Genomic DNA, 16,078 nt, shown 5'->3' on the forward strand with positions numbered 1-16,078 from the left:
GGGGTCTATAAAAGCTGACCATTTGAGGCCTGCTTTTCACTCTTAACTACCAATGGATACGAGCCCTCATCACACACCTTGCTGACTGCCTACCGCTGACTACCTACCACTGCCACCAACTCTTCCCTTGCTGATGTAAAGATCTTAGCTGCACAAAGATCTGATCTTTCAGAGTTACTGCGTTGACTCTTGTCCCTCTTCCCACTTCTCTTCAAACCCTTTAATAATTCGCCCATGGAACCCTTCCCAGAATGTTTTAAAGCCCCTGCACAAAACTATATTGAAAGATAGTTATCAAGATATTAAAAAGCTATGTAAGTGTTTACTTATGCATTAAATATCTAATAACTAAATATTGAGTATCAACCTATTGTGAGATCTCAAACCTCTTCGAACATGATGAAAAATCGGCTTGCCATCGGCAATATCACTGGGATTTGTTGCCTATGCTCCCACTTGAAGAAAATGCTAATTTTAGTTACAGGTTCATGATCATAAGGATGTAATTTTTCTCATTTGTTTATGGTAAGGCTTTCCTGATTAAAACCTCCCTGCATGCAATAGTCTCCATGTTCTAGCTCCAGCCTGTGTCCTAATTTCTGTTCTACCTCAGCTTAACAGAAGCTGAGGGAATCATACTTTTAATGGTTGAACAAATAGTCTGCGCTATGCCTACTCTGTCAGATACTGTATTAGACCATGGAGATTCAGAGCTCAGGTCTCTGCCTACATGAAGCCTCTTGTCTAGTGAGGGAGAATAATTATAAAGAATAAATGCACTAAGATAACATGTAATGCTCTGAGGAGATCAAACAGTATCCTATAAAGAAGTAATATACCTTCCCCTGTACTATTTCTAATCCTTAGTTTCTTTACTAGCACCCAGGGAAACAAATGTTCAGTGTTTCTCTTTATTACACAAATGGTTGTGAACTATACATCTTGGTGTAGTATTTTGCTTTAAATAATTGGAGGACTTTTCATATCACTACATGCAATGTTTACTTTTTGCCTGTAAGCACAGAATATCCCATTGTGTGGCTGTACCATAGTTTACGTACATGTCAGTGGTCTTGGAATTAGGTCCTGTATCTTGCTGTTAAGAACAATACTATGGTTAATAACTTTGTTACTTCATATATTTGGAAATGTAGATTGGTAATAGAAATTCTCAGAAGGAGAATTGCTGCCTCCAAAAGCAAATGCATTTGTAATGGTGTTAGATATCACCAAACTGCTTTGTATTGTGATTGCACTAATCTACCTTCTAACAGTAATGTATGAAGGTATCTGTTTTTTCAGACACATTTGAAGTATGTTATAAAAACTTAATTTTTACCAATTTCCTAGTTGAAAATGGCTTCTCGCTATATTCTTCCTGAGTGAAGTTTAACATTTTAAAAAATGTTAGTTTGAGAGAAAGTGAGTGCATGCACACAAATCGGAGAGGGACAGAGAATCCTAAGTAGGCTCTCCACCATCAGCACAGAGCCCCAGTATGGGGTTAAACCCATGAACCATGAGATCAGATCATGACCTGAGCTGAAGTCAAGAGCCTGACAATTAACTGACTGAGCCACCTGGGTGGTGCCCCTAATATTTTCTTTTTTATAGGTTTTGAGTCAGGATTAAAATGACTTGTCCTATTCCAAAGTGATAAAGGCATTCTCTTGTTACTTTCTAGTGCTGTTATGGTTTTTTTTCAAAAGCTTACATCACTGATCTTTTGAATTCTATGTAGGAAGTATCCAAATTATTCTGGATATCTGCCCACATGTTGCAATACTCCTAAATATTTTTACTGATTTGAGATGTTGTCTATGCACAAGTCTTGAATCCTGTAGGATTAATTAGCCTTCCTTAATTAGCCTTGGGCTTATCATGTGCTAGCATTGAAGAATTTAATGTGGCTGTATCCTATCTTAATATCTAAATAGTCCTAGTCCTACCTCCCTGTTCTCTAGAATTCTCTTGGTTGCTTTATTTTTCCATATGTACTTCAGACATTTACATATTAAATATAGTTATTAAAATTAGGGTCTTGTTAAATTTATAGATTCATCTGGGGAATCTTATTACACAGGGACATGGCACTTGGTTCCATTTAATTTGTAGTTCTCTAGTAGTGATTTAACATCTTACAAATTTGAGTTCCTGGGCATTTAATCTGTAAATGGGATAATTTCTTCATAATATCATCTAATGGATGTTTGTTCATATATGTGAAAACTTGTTAGACCTGTATTTTATCTCCCTGAAATCACTTATAGTAGCTTTTCAGTTATTAAGGTACATGCTGATTGCATCTATGAATAATTTTAACTCTCCCTTTGCAATCTATTCTTGATCTTTTATGTAATCTGTCTTACATGTGACATCATCTCTGGGCTGGGATAGTTTATCTTAAGCACTTGTTTTATATTCTATGGGTGTTTTTAAAATGAAGAATGTTAAATTTTTTTTAGAAGTCATGTGATCTCTTTTAAATTCACATAGGGGATTGTAACGAATTAAGATTCCCAGTATTGGGGGTGCCTGAGTGGCTCAGTCAGTTAAAAGTCACACTCTTGATCTCAGGGTCTTGAGTTCAAGCTCCATGTTGGGCTTCATGCTGGTCATGGAGCCTACTGCAAAAAACAAGAAAATTCCCAGTATTACACCATCCTTACATTCTTCTAGGAAATTCCATTTTGTCATGTATTCGCAGGTTGCTGAATTAGGTTTGCTAGTAAAATTTAGGACTTTGATCTCGATCTATATGAGCTTGTCCTGTGTTTTTGTTTTGGTGCTGTCTTTATCAGGTTTTGATCTAAGATCACACTCCCTTCTTAAAAAGAACTTATATGTTTTGGAAAATTTCAAATAACACTGGAATTATCTGCTTTTTCAAGGTTTGGTGGAATTTCTCTGTAAAATCAAAGACATGAGTTTTTTGTGATGTAATTGACCTCTTTTTCTGTTGGGTAGAAAAAGGGTCTGTTTTGGAATCTTAACATTTCTGGAGTTGTTTCGGTAACCCCTATTTTACCAAACAGTTAACCTCTATGTCATAAATCCCCCCTCTGTTTTTTTTTTTTTTTTTTTTTTTGCTTTTCTCAGGCATTGATATCTTGTAATCATTCTCTCCCAACTGTCATGCCATTGCTGTCACTGCAATTGAGGTTTTGTCTTCATGTTATAGCCTCTTATAACTGCTAGTATTTTCCCCCCACCATCTATAACACACAGTTACTAAGCTAAACTTTCTACCTTAGCCTTTTTTAGTATAGTTGACCCTTCTAGTCTTATTCACTAATGTTATATATACCCCAACATCTGGTATGGGGCAGACATGAGAGGCATGCAGAGAGAAGTGTGGGCAAAAGCTCTGTTCTTACAGAGCTTATGTTTTAGTGGATTGTATCAGACAAATAAAAATAAGAGGTATTGATACGTACATTGAAGAAAAATGAAACGGGATAAGAGGGATAGATCTAGGAGGTGGGTTGACATATGGGGTGGTGAATGTGGAGCAGAAATCTGAAACAAGTGCTCGAGGAGCCATTATGAAAGTGCTTGAAGGCAGAAGTTTTAGTAAGGGGATAGGTCCTGAGGTGAGCTGAACACATCTTGTCATATTTGAGAAATCGCAGAGACACCAGGAGTGGAGCTCCAGAAGGAGTCAGGGTGGAAGTGCTAGAAGTCAGAATTAGTTACCTGTGTGCCTGGAGGCATAGTAAGGGCAAGATGTGAGCACAGCAGGACATCATAGATTATCGTAAGGACGTTGGATTTTACTGAATGACTTGGTCATGTTTGTTGAAGAACATTGATCTAGACTTAAAGAGAAATTACTGTGACTCCTCCATAGACCCTAAACTAAAGGACTGTTGGTGTATAGAGGAAACAAAACATTAGGTTAGATCATGGATGTGTTAGTAAAACTTGGCAGAAGCAGTTGGATTTCAGTTATACCTTGAAGGCTGAGCTATCAGGATTTGCAGATGACTTAAATGTAGGATGTTACCTTAGGCATAAGAGCTCATCCTTGACTTCTAAGGACTTGTGGCCTGAACATTTGGAATAATACTGTTGCCATTTACTGAAGTAGGGACCATTGAAAAGGCAGGTTTGGACTGAAAATGAGGAGTTTTGATTTGGACATGTTTAGGTTGAGAATGCTACTAGTTATCCAAGTGGGGATGTTGAAAAACAAGTTTGTGGCTTCTGGAATTCAGAAGATAGATCTTCGTGAAGACTCTTTAGTGGCTCTCCACGGCTTACAAATTGTAAATTGCTAGCATCACCTTCAAGATGTTTTATCTGACCCCAGAAAACTCACTGCCTTATATAAACCAAGCTAAACAGGCTCTCTTATTATAGAAGGTGATAGATTTTTTTTTTTTTTTTTTTTTTTTTGGCCATCCTGAGGACATTGCCTATGCCATTCTTTTTACTGGAATGCAGGTCGTCACAACACTGCCTATTAGAAAGCTGTCCAGTCTTGGTTCCTTCACGCTCTTATGTATTGGGTCATCATGGCAAGGAAACGTTATGTTTAGTGGATGACAGTGAATGAATGGACTTCTGGATGTCCTGCATCTGTGTGCTCACTTAAAACTGACGCTGCATGCTTTCCCTTCTTAGTGACAAAGTTAATTATTTTCTTTCTTTTCAGATGGGAACATTTAAAGCGCATGATGGTGAATATTTCTTAGAACCTATAATGAAGGCAGATGGGAGTGAACCTGAAGATGATCATAACAAGCCACATCTTATATACAGACAGGAATTAAAGAGCAGCTATTTTCTGCAATCTCCCCAGCCTTGTGAAGTTTCAGGTAAACTGTGGAGTAAAACTTTTTTGGTAAAATTACACTATTTAAATATTCTTGTAGGTTAGAATTGACATATGTTCCTCAAATACTGAAGTATATTTCAAACAAATTTTCTTGACCTGTAAGGACCCATTAGAAATTAGTTTGTAGGCAATTTTGTAAAATAAATTTAGATCCAAAAAAGTATTCTGCATGAGATTTAATAATCAAACTTTAATCCATTTACTAGTCACACTACTAGTATGCTTTTTCTCAGCAGGATTTTAGATAATTAAAGAAGAACCAAAGTAATAACCCGTTGTTCAATTTTCTATGCTTTCAACTTTGTAAAAGAAACATTGTAGTTTTCTGACTCTTACTCAGTATTTTGAGATTTATGTTGGTGTGTGTAGCAGGGGTTTAGTCTTGCTGTGCAGTATCTTACAGGTCATATATCCATTTTCTTATAGATAAAACTTTTGGGTTACTTGCAGTTTGTCATTATAAACAATGCTGCTGTGAATTTTCTTGTCTCCATCTGCTGTGTTTGAGGTTTTCCCAAGTATATACACAGATATTAGAAAATTCCGTATATTGTTTTACAAAGTGGTTTTTATGAGTTTATGCTTCCAATAATGAGTGATATTTTTTTGTTTCTGTAAAATTCAGACCAAAGAATTATAATGGGTTAGAATCTAGGAATCGTAGGTATCTGTAAAATATAAATCATACATATCTATAAAGTATAAATCTGTTGATAGTAAAATTAGTGCATTGCATGGAAGTCCTGTTAAGAGTTGTGTCCATGTGTGTACGTGAATCTTCATATCCTTGTGTCATTCTCTGAAGAACGGAGAAAGGCACCTGCAGTTATCATCAAAGTACAAAATCTAGACAAAGGACTGGGATTAGAAAGGATTTATTTGAGATTGTAGGTGTCCATAAAGTATAGTCCCAACACTGCAATGCCATCTGTTTTGGGATATAATGATATGTAGGCCTTTGAAGGTTTTCTCTGGGAATGCACTTCTTAACCTTTGCTATTATAAGAGTGCCATTTTGGAGTGGTTCTCACTGTGTCTAAGGCCGTGTTTTAAATCTATTGACATAATAGATGCCTTTCTTATGCTTTTAATATGAGCATAAGGGTTTCATTTTTATGGCTTCAAAGAAAACACAAATGGGTACAGCTTCACAATAGAATTCTACAGAAGGCAGCTTATGCTTGTTCTGATCTACCATTCAGGAGCAGCTTGTTTAATGAATTGTTTAGCTTCTTAAGAAGAAAACCACCAAGTAGACACTCTGAATGCATAAATGTTTCACATAATGATATGCAGGGTTTTGCATTCACAATCAGTGTTCATTATCAGAAAGAGAATGGAACAAGAAAAGCCAGTCTGGTGTTTAAAAATTTTTTATACTACACATTTATTACAAAAACACAAAATTAAATAGAAAGTTATGGAATTTCATTTTTTAATCACAATTTTTCCACATTTATCTACTAAAACCTCGAAGACTGTATCCTTTACAAGTCTTAAAAATGGAGGTAATTTAAGTACAACTAACCTACGTATCTTTAATCACAAAGCAATCAATTAATGGCCTAAATAATTAGCTGCTAATCATCATTTTGTTAGGCAAAATGGAGACTTGTGAACATAATTAGTAAAATGTTATCAAAGGCTTTTTCTTCCCCAATTCACGCATTATTGTTCAGACATACTTGTAGGATCTTCTATTCCACAGGTGAACCTCGATTCAGAAGGACCTCTTCAAATGGGTTGGTCTAAAGATTGAGCACATGAACCAAAAAGGTTAAGGGGAAAAGGGAAAGTCATTTTTTTCCCCACATTTCTATGATGGTCTTAATTCATTTTGGCCCTAAAGTGTTGCAATTCATAGTGCTTTCAAGCCTTGATGGTTGTTTTCAACATCAGGTTTGACAGTGGCTCCTTGAGGCCATTACAAATTACATTTGGTTGCCAAACCTAACTATTGTGGATGCCAGGCTCCAGGTAGACCTCCGACATTGTCTAAGTAAAATTGAGTCAAAATGGCAAAACACCCCAAAACCCCACAAAATGAGCAAACAGCCTCTGTATGCTACCATCATCCACCCTAACAAAACTAAAACCTCAGAAGGGGGAGGCTCTGAAAAGGTTGGGAATGAAATATCTTCTGGGTTTTTACATGCAGTTCTGCTCTTGCTTATCCCCCTTGTCACCCACGGCAGAGCGGAACTGGTCCTGGTAAGCTCTGCAGTCTTTTCCCTTGCTACTCTGCCCCTCTCCTCTCAGTGTCAGGAGTTTAGGAGCTTAAAACATTTCTTCTATTAAACGGGACTTGACATGAGTAAAATGAAAGGTCTTTCAATGGGTTTTAGATGATGTTGGCCAGTTTCAAAGTTTCTGTGTTTTTCCTAGTTTTTTCTAAACTTATCCTTAGTCTTGGAGTCCCTAACATGTGCCAAGGAATGTACTGGGTAAAACTTGAGTGATTCTCTTCATTCAGGTTCTCAAAGCCCTGGGGGTGGTAAAAGAACACAAGAACAGAAATCACAAACTGAATCGAGGCTGCTGTGGGCAAGGAGCTGTATTACAAGCAGCTCAAGGGGCTGAGCAGCAACTTCCTGGGTTTTTACCAAGGAAGTGATACTTAAAGCACCTAATCTTCATTGTGAAGGATTTTTGGGCATTTTTAAAGCAAAAGTAAAAGGCTGATGGTAGAGGGGACTTGTATTAAAAAAAAAAAGCACCCAAGATTAGTTTAGATCAAGTATGGTAAGGTGACAGACCTGGAAATAACTACCTTTTGAAAGAATTTTACAATTCGCAAGAGAAGGGGACATGCCACCCCATGACAAGCTATGAGGCATGTGGGTTGGTCAGGAGGCAGGAAGGAGTGTGGGGAAAGCATGGGCAAAAGGGTTTATTACTATAGTAGTGGAGAGGTCCTCCGTTGGGCAGGAAGTAAAACAGATACTGAGGTTTGTAGTGAGAGGATTTTTAATAATTTCAATGTGCCTGGGGCGCCTGGGTGGATCAGTTGGTTGAGTGACCGACTTCGGTTCGGGTCATGATCTCACAGTAGGTGAGTTCGGGCCCTGCATCGAGCTCTGTGCTGACAGCTCAGAGCCTGGAGCCTACTTCGGATTCTGTGTCTCCCCCTCTCTCTGCCCCTCCCCTGCTCATGCTCTGTGTCTCTGTCTCTCTCTCTCTCAAATAAATGTTAAAAAAAATTAAAAATAATTTCAGTGTGCCTGTGAAAGCTGGACTGTGCTGGCAGACATAAGCAGAGCACATTTTGGTCCTGTGGTTGAGAGCCAAATCAGAAATCATTCAATCTGTAAAAGTTAGAACAGACTAGAGGGGAATAGTATTTGTATGTCCAGAGTCCTGATGTGTGTGGTGAGTGTGGAAAGTAGGGCAAAATGGGACTGTGAAGGCACACAGGTGCAGATATCAAAGGAGTGTAGGATTGTGTAGGCTATCTTATGGGTACTGAAGAGACCCTACTGCTAAAGCAGAGACCATCTATAGCTTCTAAGGTTGTAGTACTCAGTGGCTTTAGTTTTAAAGATAATTTGGGGGGCACCTGAGTGGCTCAGTTGGTTAAGCATCCAGCTTTTGGTTTTGGCTCAGGTCGTTATCTCCCCTTTTGTGGGATTGAGTCCCAAGTCAACTGCACTGACTGCATGGGAGCCTGCTTGGGATTCTTCCTCTACTAGCTTGCATTTCTCTCTCTCTCTCTCTCTCTCTCTCTCTCTCTCTCTCTCTCTCTCTCTCTGTATCTGTCTCTCTCTCTTTCTCTAATGTTTAAAGGAAATAATTTTGGATTTGAATGAGGAGAGACTCAAGCCCAGGGGACTGAAAGCAGCTATGTTGTCAACAGAGGATTTAGACGTCAAGTGAATTGCACATAAAAGAGTAAATTGAAGATAATTTCCTTTAAAGCTTTTTCCTTAGCTTTGAGATGGTAAAGATTGTTCTGTGTATAACCCAGGCGGATAATCCTATGAATGCATGAGAGTTCTTTTAAGTAAAATTTTACTTGTATACAGGCTATTTCCCTTTTAAAGACTTAATCAGCATTGGTTTGAAGAAATATGGATGTCTTTAGTGTCGGCAGGGGCCACAGTTGACTTAGGAAGCCAGGAGTCTGGTAACAGAGTTGTACTTCTGGCTCTCCTACTGACTTGGAGAATTTACTTCTCTGGATCTTAACCTACAGTAGGTAATAAATGGGTAATGAATTTGTTTCAGTACAGGTCAAGTTTCCAGGTTTTTATTAACTTGAGTACCTCATGGTTATAGAGACCAGGCAGCTATAGAAATGAGTAAAGTGAGGTGTCAGTAGGACACTGAGGTGTCCATTGGGCAGTGGGATGGATGTGCTTCTGGCAAAAGGTGCACAGGGAACTTGAGACCAGTATTACCACATCTTTTGTATTATAACGTAAAGCTAGGATTTTTCAATTGGGGGTGGGGGAGAAACTGTCATGTTTGGTTAGCCACCCGTTTACAGAATCTTAAAGATTTCCAAGGTCCCTGACCGCGGCCAATATTTTGAACTGATAAACTTGAAAAGAAACCACCAGTCTCCTCCACCTTACTCTCCATTTGTACCCCTCCCCACCAAAGAAGCCTTTTTTTTGTTTAAACTGTAAATCAAACACATACTGTAATGGAAACTTAGCAAGTGCTACTTTTTGAAAGTCCTATTATCTAGAAAATACTGGTATTTGAATAACATCATCTGCCCAAACCATTCAAATCACCCTTTTTGCTTTGTTAATTAACATTTGTGCCCTTTAGGATAGTTTCTTCAGTGGTCATTCTTCAGTTGTCCCAGTAATGTTAAATTTTATCCCTGAAACAAAGATCCTAAATTGTGAAATTTTAAGATGTTTGAGATTATGAATCCTCAGCACTACATCTGCCTAATATGGATTATGAAAAACTCTCAGAATGCTCTTCATGGTCCTCTTCCCGATTCTTGGAAGAACGGTAAGCCGTGATCATTGTGAACTTTTACAGATGGTTTCTGTGAGGGGGAAAGCCTGGCAGTGCTGTGACAGTTCGACGAGGACAGCATTCTTAAAAGACCTGTTTTGCCAGTTGGGTGCTCTGCTTCACAGAATGAAATTTATGGGTAATAATGTATCCCAAGAACCAGGATCAATCTGCTGCATATGATGCTTTGTGTTAAGTCTGTGGCAGTGTCCCAGAGCTTTGAAGTCCTGTTTTCTCTAAAATCTTATCCAGTACTACTTGCTTTTCTTTTTTTCCTCTTCTGACAGAGCAGGAGCTCGGGGAGAGAGTCTTAAGCAGGCTCCATGCTCGTCATGGAGCCCCACGTGGGGCTGGATGTTAGGACTGTGAGATCATGACCTGAGCCAAAATCATGAGGCTGATGTAACCAACTAAGCCATCTAGGTGCCTCTTATCTTGTATTTCTAACGAGGTGGCTAATTCCCACATCCGGTGAATGGTGTGAAAAGGGAACCAGAGTGTGTGTTTAATCTGATCAAGTGCATTTTGAAAACAGAACATGGAAAGTAACTTTAATCTTACATTTCATGTGTGGTAATAATAGTTCTTTCTAGGAAGAACTACCTGTCCACTCCTAAGAATTAAGTTTTTCTAGGGGAACCTGGGTAGCGGTGGAGCATCTGACTTCAGCTCAGGTGATCTCATGGTTTATAAGTTTGAGCCCCGCATCATTCATAAGCTCATAAGTTTGAGTGCTGACAGCACAGAGCCAGCTTCCCATCTTCTGTCTCCCTCTCTCTGCCCCTTCCCCAAGTGTTTTTTCTCAAAAATAAACCCTAAAAGGTTTCTAAAATCTTCTCTTTATGCAAGGACTATATATTTATGCTATACTGGAAAAATTGTGGGTAGAAATGATGTATTCTTAATTTTGAAGGTAAGGTTTCTTTCCCTTGATGACTTCTCTGTGCTGCCTTGGAAATGTATAGGAGAGATTATGAATTTTAAGGTATAAGAGAAGCTATCCTAATCATAACCTTTAACTGAAGAGTAAAATCTGCCAGTGTCTTGAACATAATGGTGTCAAACTAAATCAGTTACAATCTGATTACCTTTCAGTTTGTAAAATTAGTTTCTCATTTGTTGCTAGGATTTCAAATTTATTTTGACTCCTGTCTGCTTATGCTGGTTCATGGGTTTGTTAAATCTGCTGAGGAGGGTCTGAGACTATTAACCCTTCTTTGAAATAGATTGCACATCTGTTTTTTCTGTTCTGCCATTAAGACCTTTGCCATCTTTGTTTTAAGTTGGTGCACTTCTTGTCTTTGAAATTCCTAGGTAAGGTTTTTAGTCACTTCGTAACTTGGTAAAGTCCTTATGAGTTTTTACTAGACAGCAATGTATGCCTGTGCTGCAGAAGTGGAATACATTTCCATTGACCCTTCTCCCAGTGCTTGCTCCTCTGTGATCTACACCTTGGATTTCCTTTGGCTTGTTTCCTATTTGGTCACTTAGTCTCTAGGCAATCTCTCCTTAATCTTCCACTTCCATAACATTTCAGATTTATTTTTAAAAATACCTTTAAATAGGAGTTGATTTAAATATTTAAGATACTCTTCATTTATACAGATGAAAATGTGATTGAAAAAATGATTAGAGTCCTTCGTTTCTAGGTCTCTGACTAATTGTACATTCTTAGACCCTTGCTTTACTGAAAATTGCTATTTTATAATTAGCACCTTATTTTCATGTGGCTAATGTACCTACCTGCTTATAATTCTGTAAGATTAAGAATGTGGTCTTTAGAATATCAAGCTATAAAATATCTCAATGTAGGGGCTGTATTGTTCTGCATGTAATTAACACTATCTTGGATTTCTATATCTCTGCTATCTCACTTATTAACTTGAAGGTTTTATGTTCCTTAAAGTAAAAAAAAAAATAGCATTTTATTCCATCTTTTACATTCTTCACAGCAAGTAGTACTATGTTACATAATACAGTAACTGTTGTGCAAACAAGTGAGGAATTAGTACCAAAATAACCTTTCTGTTCAGGTCTGTAAGACAAGGTTCATTCAGAAGGTGATTTGGGGCCTCCTGGAAAGACCATAGCTCAGATGGGGTTGTCTGAGAAGGCTTCTTTGAGGAAAAAATAACTCCTTATCTGAGACCCAAAGATGAGCAGGAATTGGTCAGGAGAAAGGGAGAGGATAAAAAGTATTCCAGATGGAAGCAACAGTATGTACAAATGCCTGGTGATGAGACAGTGCTTGAACCACTTAAGTAACTAAAAGTAGTTAAGGTGTAGGATATCAGGGGGCAAGATGATGTGATGCTGGAGAGGTAAGGAGGAGCAAACTAGTGAAGGTATCAGTAAACTTCAAGGGATTTGGGCTTTAACTTGAAAGCAATCCAGTGGGTGTTGGGAGTCCTCTCCCCCGACAGTTAAAACTGAGGTCCTGGTATATAGGGTCTGACTTTGTTTGACCTGACTTGGCCTCAACCAGTTGCTGTTACTGGTAGCAGAGCTATAATCAGCCACCCTGCTTGTGGAGTCAGGACAATGCAACTGTATCATAGATGGAGTTTGGGGATAGACACCCAATTTGAAGCTGGGGGCTGTTAGATAAATAGATGCTGGGTAGGGAAAACCAGAAAGTTCACCAACAGGTGGACAGTTGTGATTGGTGTTGGGTGTTGGAAAAATTCAGGTAACTTTGAGCACTACAAAATGAGGTGCCCAAAACTGATGAGAAGTATAGAATATAGGATATTTTTGGCATCCATAGATTCACAGCTAAACTTGTGCTGAGAGGTGGAATGGATAGAGGACTGAGATATTAGTAACTAACATACAGGCTATGTACAAGGACCAGTAATATTCTTAGTGTGACACTGTTCAGAGTTTTAGGTTAACTCCTTTCTCTTCTATATCCAGTAATTATGTATATATGGTAGCAGATTGGGATTATTCACTTGGCTTTTTGGGACACACATTCCTCAGCATTTTATTTGGGGGATGGGAAAAGTACAAATTGAAAGGCCAAAGGTAAAGTTTATGTTGTGATCTTCAAAATATCTTGCAATGGCGAATAGACATTTCTGACTTCTTTTTAGTATATCCACTACTAGCCCTAGAGGGCTCCATTCCTAGTACTCATCTGGAAAAGAGAAAATATATGGTGTAGGGTCAATACATAGCCCTTTGTTTCCTACCTCATGGTGGGCTGGAGGAAGGAGAGCAAATGAGTGCATTGGTAAGACCTGTACTGGTTTTCCATGTTCCAAATGAGCAAATGAAGAAAAGAGCCGACTGCTAAGGGGAGGTTCTTGTTCTTGTTCCACATTAATAGCTCCGGAGGCTGAGGCCTCACTCAACCTTGTCCCAACATGGATTTGTTTATTCATTTGTTCCTTCATTTGTAAAATATTTGAGTACCTCCTTCATGGAAACTACAAAGGTGCTGAGGCCTGTTTAATATGTCCCATAACCAGCCTGTACAAGCATAGGGAAGGAGGGAGGGTAGTAGGAGATGAAGTCACAGTGTTTGTGGGAGGCTAAGTCGAGTAGTTGTGGGTGGATCCAGGTTGTGGGGCTTGAACACTAAACAAATTAGGGGGCTTTATGAAAAAATAGAAAAGTTATGAATGCAAAATCTCTAGGATTCTTCTCAAGGCCTTAAAAGGGATTTTTGCGAGAGACCAGAAGTTTTAAGCGGCTTTAGGTTCATGGTGAATCCACCCCAGCACATAGGATATTATAAATCACATTAGGTATTTTGGCTACGACTAACCTTGGAAGCCACTGTAGGATTTTGAACAGAAGAGGGACATGATCAGCCTGCATTTTAAAGGGATCACTCAGATAGTTACATGGAGAAAAGCTAGCAGAACAAGTGACAAAGCAAGAAAGATAATGCAATCATTATGTTGAGCAATGCTGACCTCTTGAATTTAGGGTGTAGCCATGAAGTTAGAAGTAGCCACGTTCAATATGCACTTTGGACAGGTGTGAGGGGCTGAGTGTTGACAGGAGTGGTCAGATTATCCTAAAATGTGTGTGTGCGTGCACATGCGTGTGTGTGTAATTTTGCCTGAGCAGATGAAGGATGGAGTTTTCATTTACCAAGAATGGGTAAGGCTGTGGGAACCACAGGTTAGGAAGGAACATCCAATTTATTTTATGTGTAAATCCAAGTTGGTTTCATATAGTGTAATAATGACTTTGAGAAAAGAATTTAGTGATACATCACTTACAACACCCAGTGCTCATTCCAACAAGCGCCCTTCTTAAGGTCCATCACCCACTTAGCCCATCCCTCCCACACAACACCCCACCAGCAACTCTGTTCTCTGTATTTAAGAGTCTCTTAAGGTTTGTCTCCCTCTATTTTTATCTTATTTTTGCCTCCCATCCCCTATGTTCATAATTTGACTTTGAGATCCCAGTCAGACATCTGGGGGGAGACTAGTAAAGTAGGCAATAGAAGATGAATGGGAAGGTTGGTATGGAGGTCTGGACTTGGAATAACTTAGGAGTATCCTATGTTTTAAGGCTGCCCGCAATTGCGTAGGGAATAGATAAGAGTATGGAAGAGAAATTCCAAGAACTGAATCGTGATGCATGCCAATGTTTAGCACTTGGAGAGGTGAGGATTAAACTAGGAAAAATTAAGAGGTCAGGAAGACAGGGCAGGAATGTGTGCCCCAAAGCCATGTGAGCTTTTCAAAAAGATACTACAGATTAATTTGCTAAATGGTGTTAGGAATTAAAAGAATATGAAGATTTGGAACTGATTATTGAATTTGCAAAGTAGCGATGATTGCTGACCTCAAATGTGTTAACTGAAAGCGTTCAAAAGTCTTGGCATGAACAAAACTTAAGTATTGTGAAGAGACTTGAATGAATTATTTTTAGGTGGCCTTGTTGGGTTCTAATTATGTTGTGAAAACCATCATTATAAAAGTCACATGTTAAACTTTGAGGTAGAACATTAAATAAAAAAACCTATTTGAATGAAAGAGCTCAATCTGTCAGTTTTAAACATAGTTTTAAATCTCCTATTTTGGGATTTTGACAAAACAATCAAAAGCAATGGTAAATAAAACTTTATTTTGTTGATGGAAATATTTCATAGAAATTAAAAAAAATTTTTTTAATGTTTGAGAGAGAGACAGAGACAGAGTGTGAGCAGGAGAGGTCACAGAGAGAGAGAGAGAGAGAGAGAGAGAGAGACAAAGAATCTGAAGCGGGCTCCAGACTCTGAGCTAGCAGCACAAAGCCCGATGCGGGGCTCAAACTCATGAACAGTGAGATCAGACCTGAGCCAAAGTCGGACGTTTAACTGACTGAGCCACCCAGGTGCCCCTGAAAATATTTCATAGGAATTTTAAAAATGCATCATTTATTCAGAAAAGTGTTTCTATATGTGGGTCTATTTTGGACTTCGATTAGTCCATTCATTGTGCTACTACCATACTATATTTAAAAAAATATTATAGCTCTTGAAGTTCTGAAATGTGGAGGAGCAGCCCTTGACTTTGTCAAGATTATCTTTGTTGTTTATCCTTTGCATTTACATATAAATCTTAGAATCAGAGTTGGTTTCTGCAAAGGGAAAAATTTTGATTTTCGTGTTCAAGAGATCAATTTGATGAAATGACATCTCTATAATGTGTCTTCTAACTCATCAATATGGTATTTTCTCCATTAATTTATTGTTCACATAATAGCTTCTACATCTCTTCGTAGAGGTATTGTGATTTTTTTTTTTTATCGCAAAAGGTATAACAAAAAAATTTTTTTCTCTGCATGAAAATGCAGGTAATTTTTAATATTCAGCAACCTTGCTCATATATTGTAATAGTTTATCTGTTGATGCTTTTGGATTTGTACATGAACTATCATATGGATGGCTATTTATTTTCTAATCTTTCAGCCTTCCCCCCCCCCCCCCCCCCCCCACTTATTGCAGTGGCTAGGAGTTCTAGAACAAAATGGACTAGAAATGGCAATAATGAAAATCCTTGCCTCATCAATTTTACAAGGAAAACTTTCAACCTTTTCTAATGTGTGCAATGTCTGTAGTCTTCTCTTACTACCTATCCACTTAGGGAAGTTCCCTTACATTCCTAGCCTGAGAATTTTTATTGTGAATGGATGTTGAATTTTAGCAAAACTGTTTGCCTCTGCATATCCCAATGTGATCCCTGTATCTTTCTCCTTTGTTCAGATAATTGATTTTCAAATAGAAAGTCCACCTTGGGTTTTTACCAGACTAGGTTT

At 38.3% G+C, this 16,078-nt stretch overlaps 1 protein-coding gene across 3 annotated transcripts in view; it reads left to right on the forward strand.

Moving 5' to 3' along the window:
* The window catches only part of ADAMTS20 (ADAM metallopeptidase with thrombospondin type 1 motif 20), a 180,262-nt gene that overhangs the window by 14,221 nt on the left and 149,963 nt on the right, over positions 1 to 16,078 (forward strand). For all 3 annotated transcript variants that reach the window (XM_040488395.1, XM_040488396.1, XM_040488397.1), the window contains exon 3: positions 4,658 to 4,820. In XM_040488395.1, coding sequence (XP_040344329.1) covers positions 4,658 to 4,820 — 163 coding nt within the window. The remainder of the gene's footprint in view (positions 1 to 4,657; positions 4,821 to 16,078) is intronic.

The sequence above is a fragment of the Herpailurus yagouaroundi genome, unplaced genomic scaffold (genome assembly GCF_014898765.1).
Source record: "Herpailurus yagouaroundi ecotype Mexico unplaced genomic scaffold, PumYag 166, whole genome shotgun sequence".
Classification (NCBI taxonomy): domain Eukaryota; kingdom Metazoa; phylum Chordata; class Mammalia; order Carnivora; family Felidae; genus Herpailurus; species Herpailurus yagouaroundi.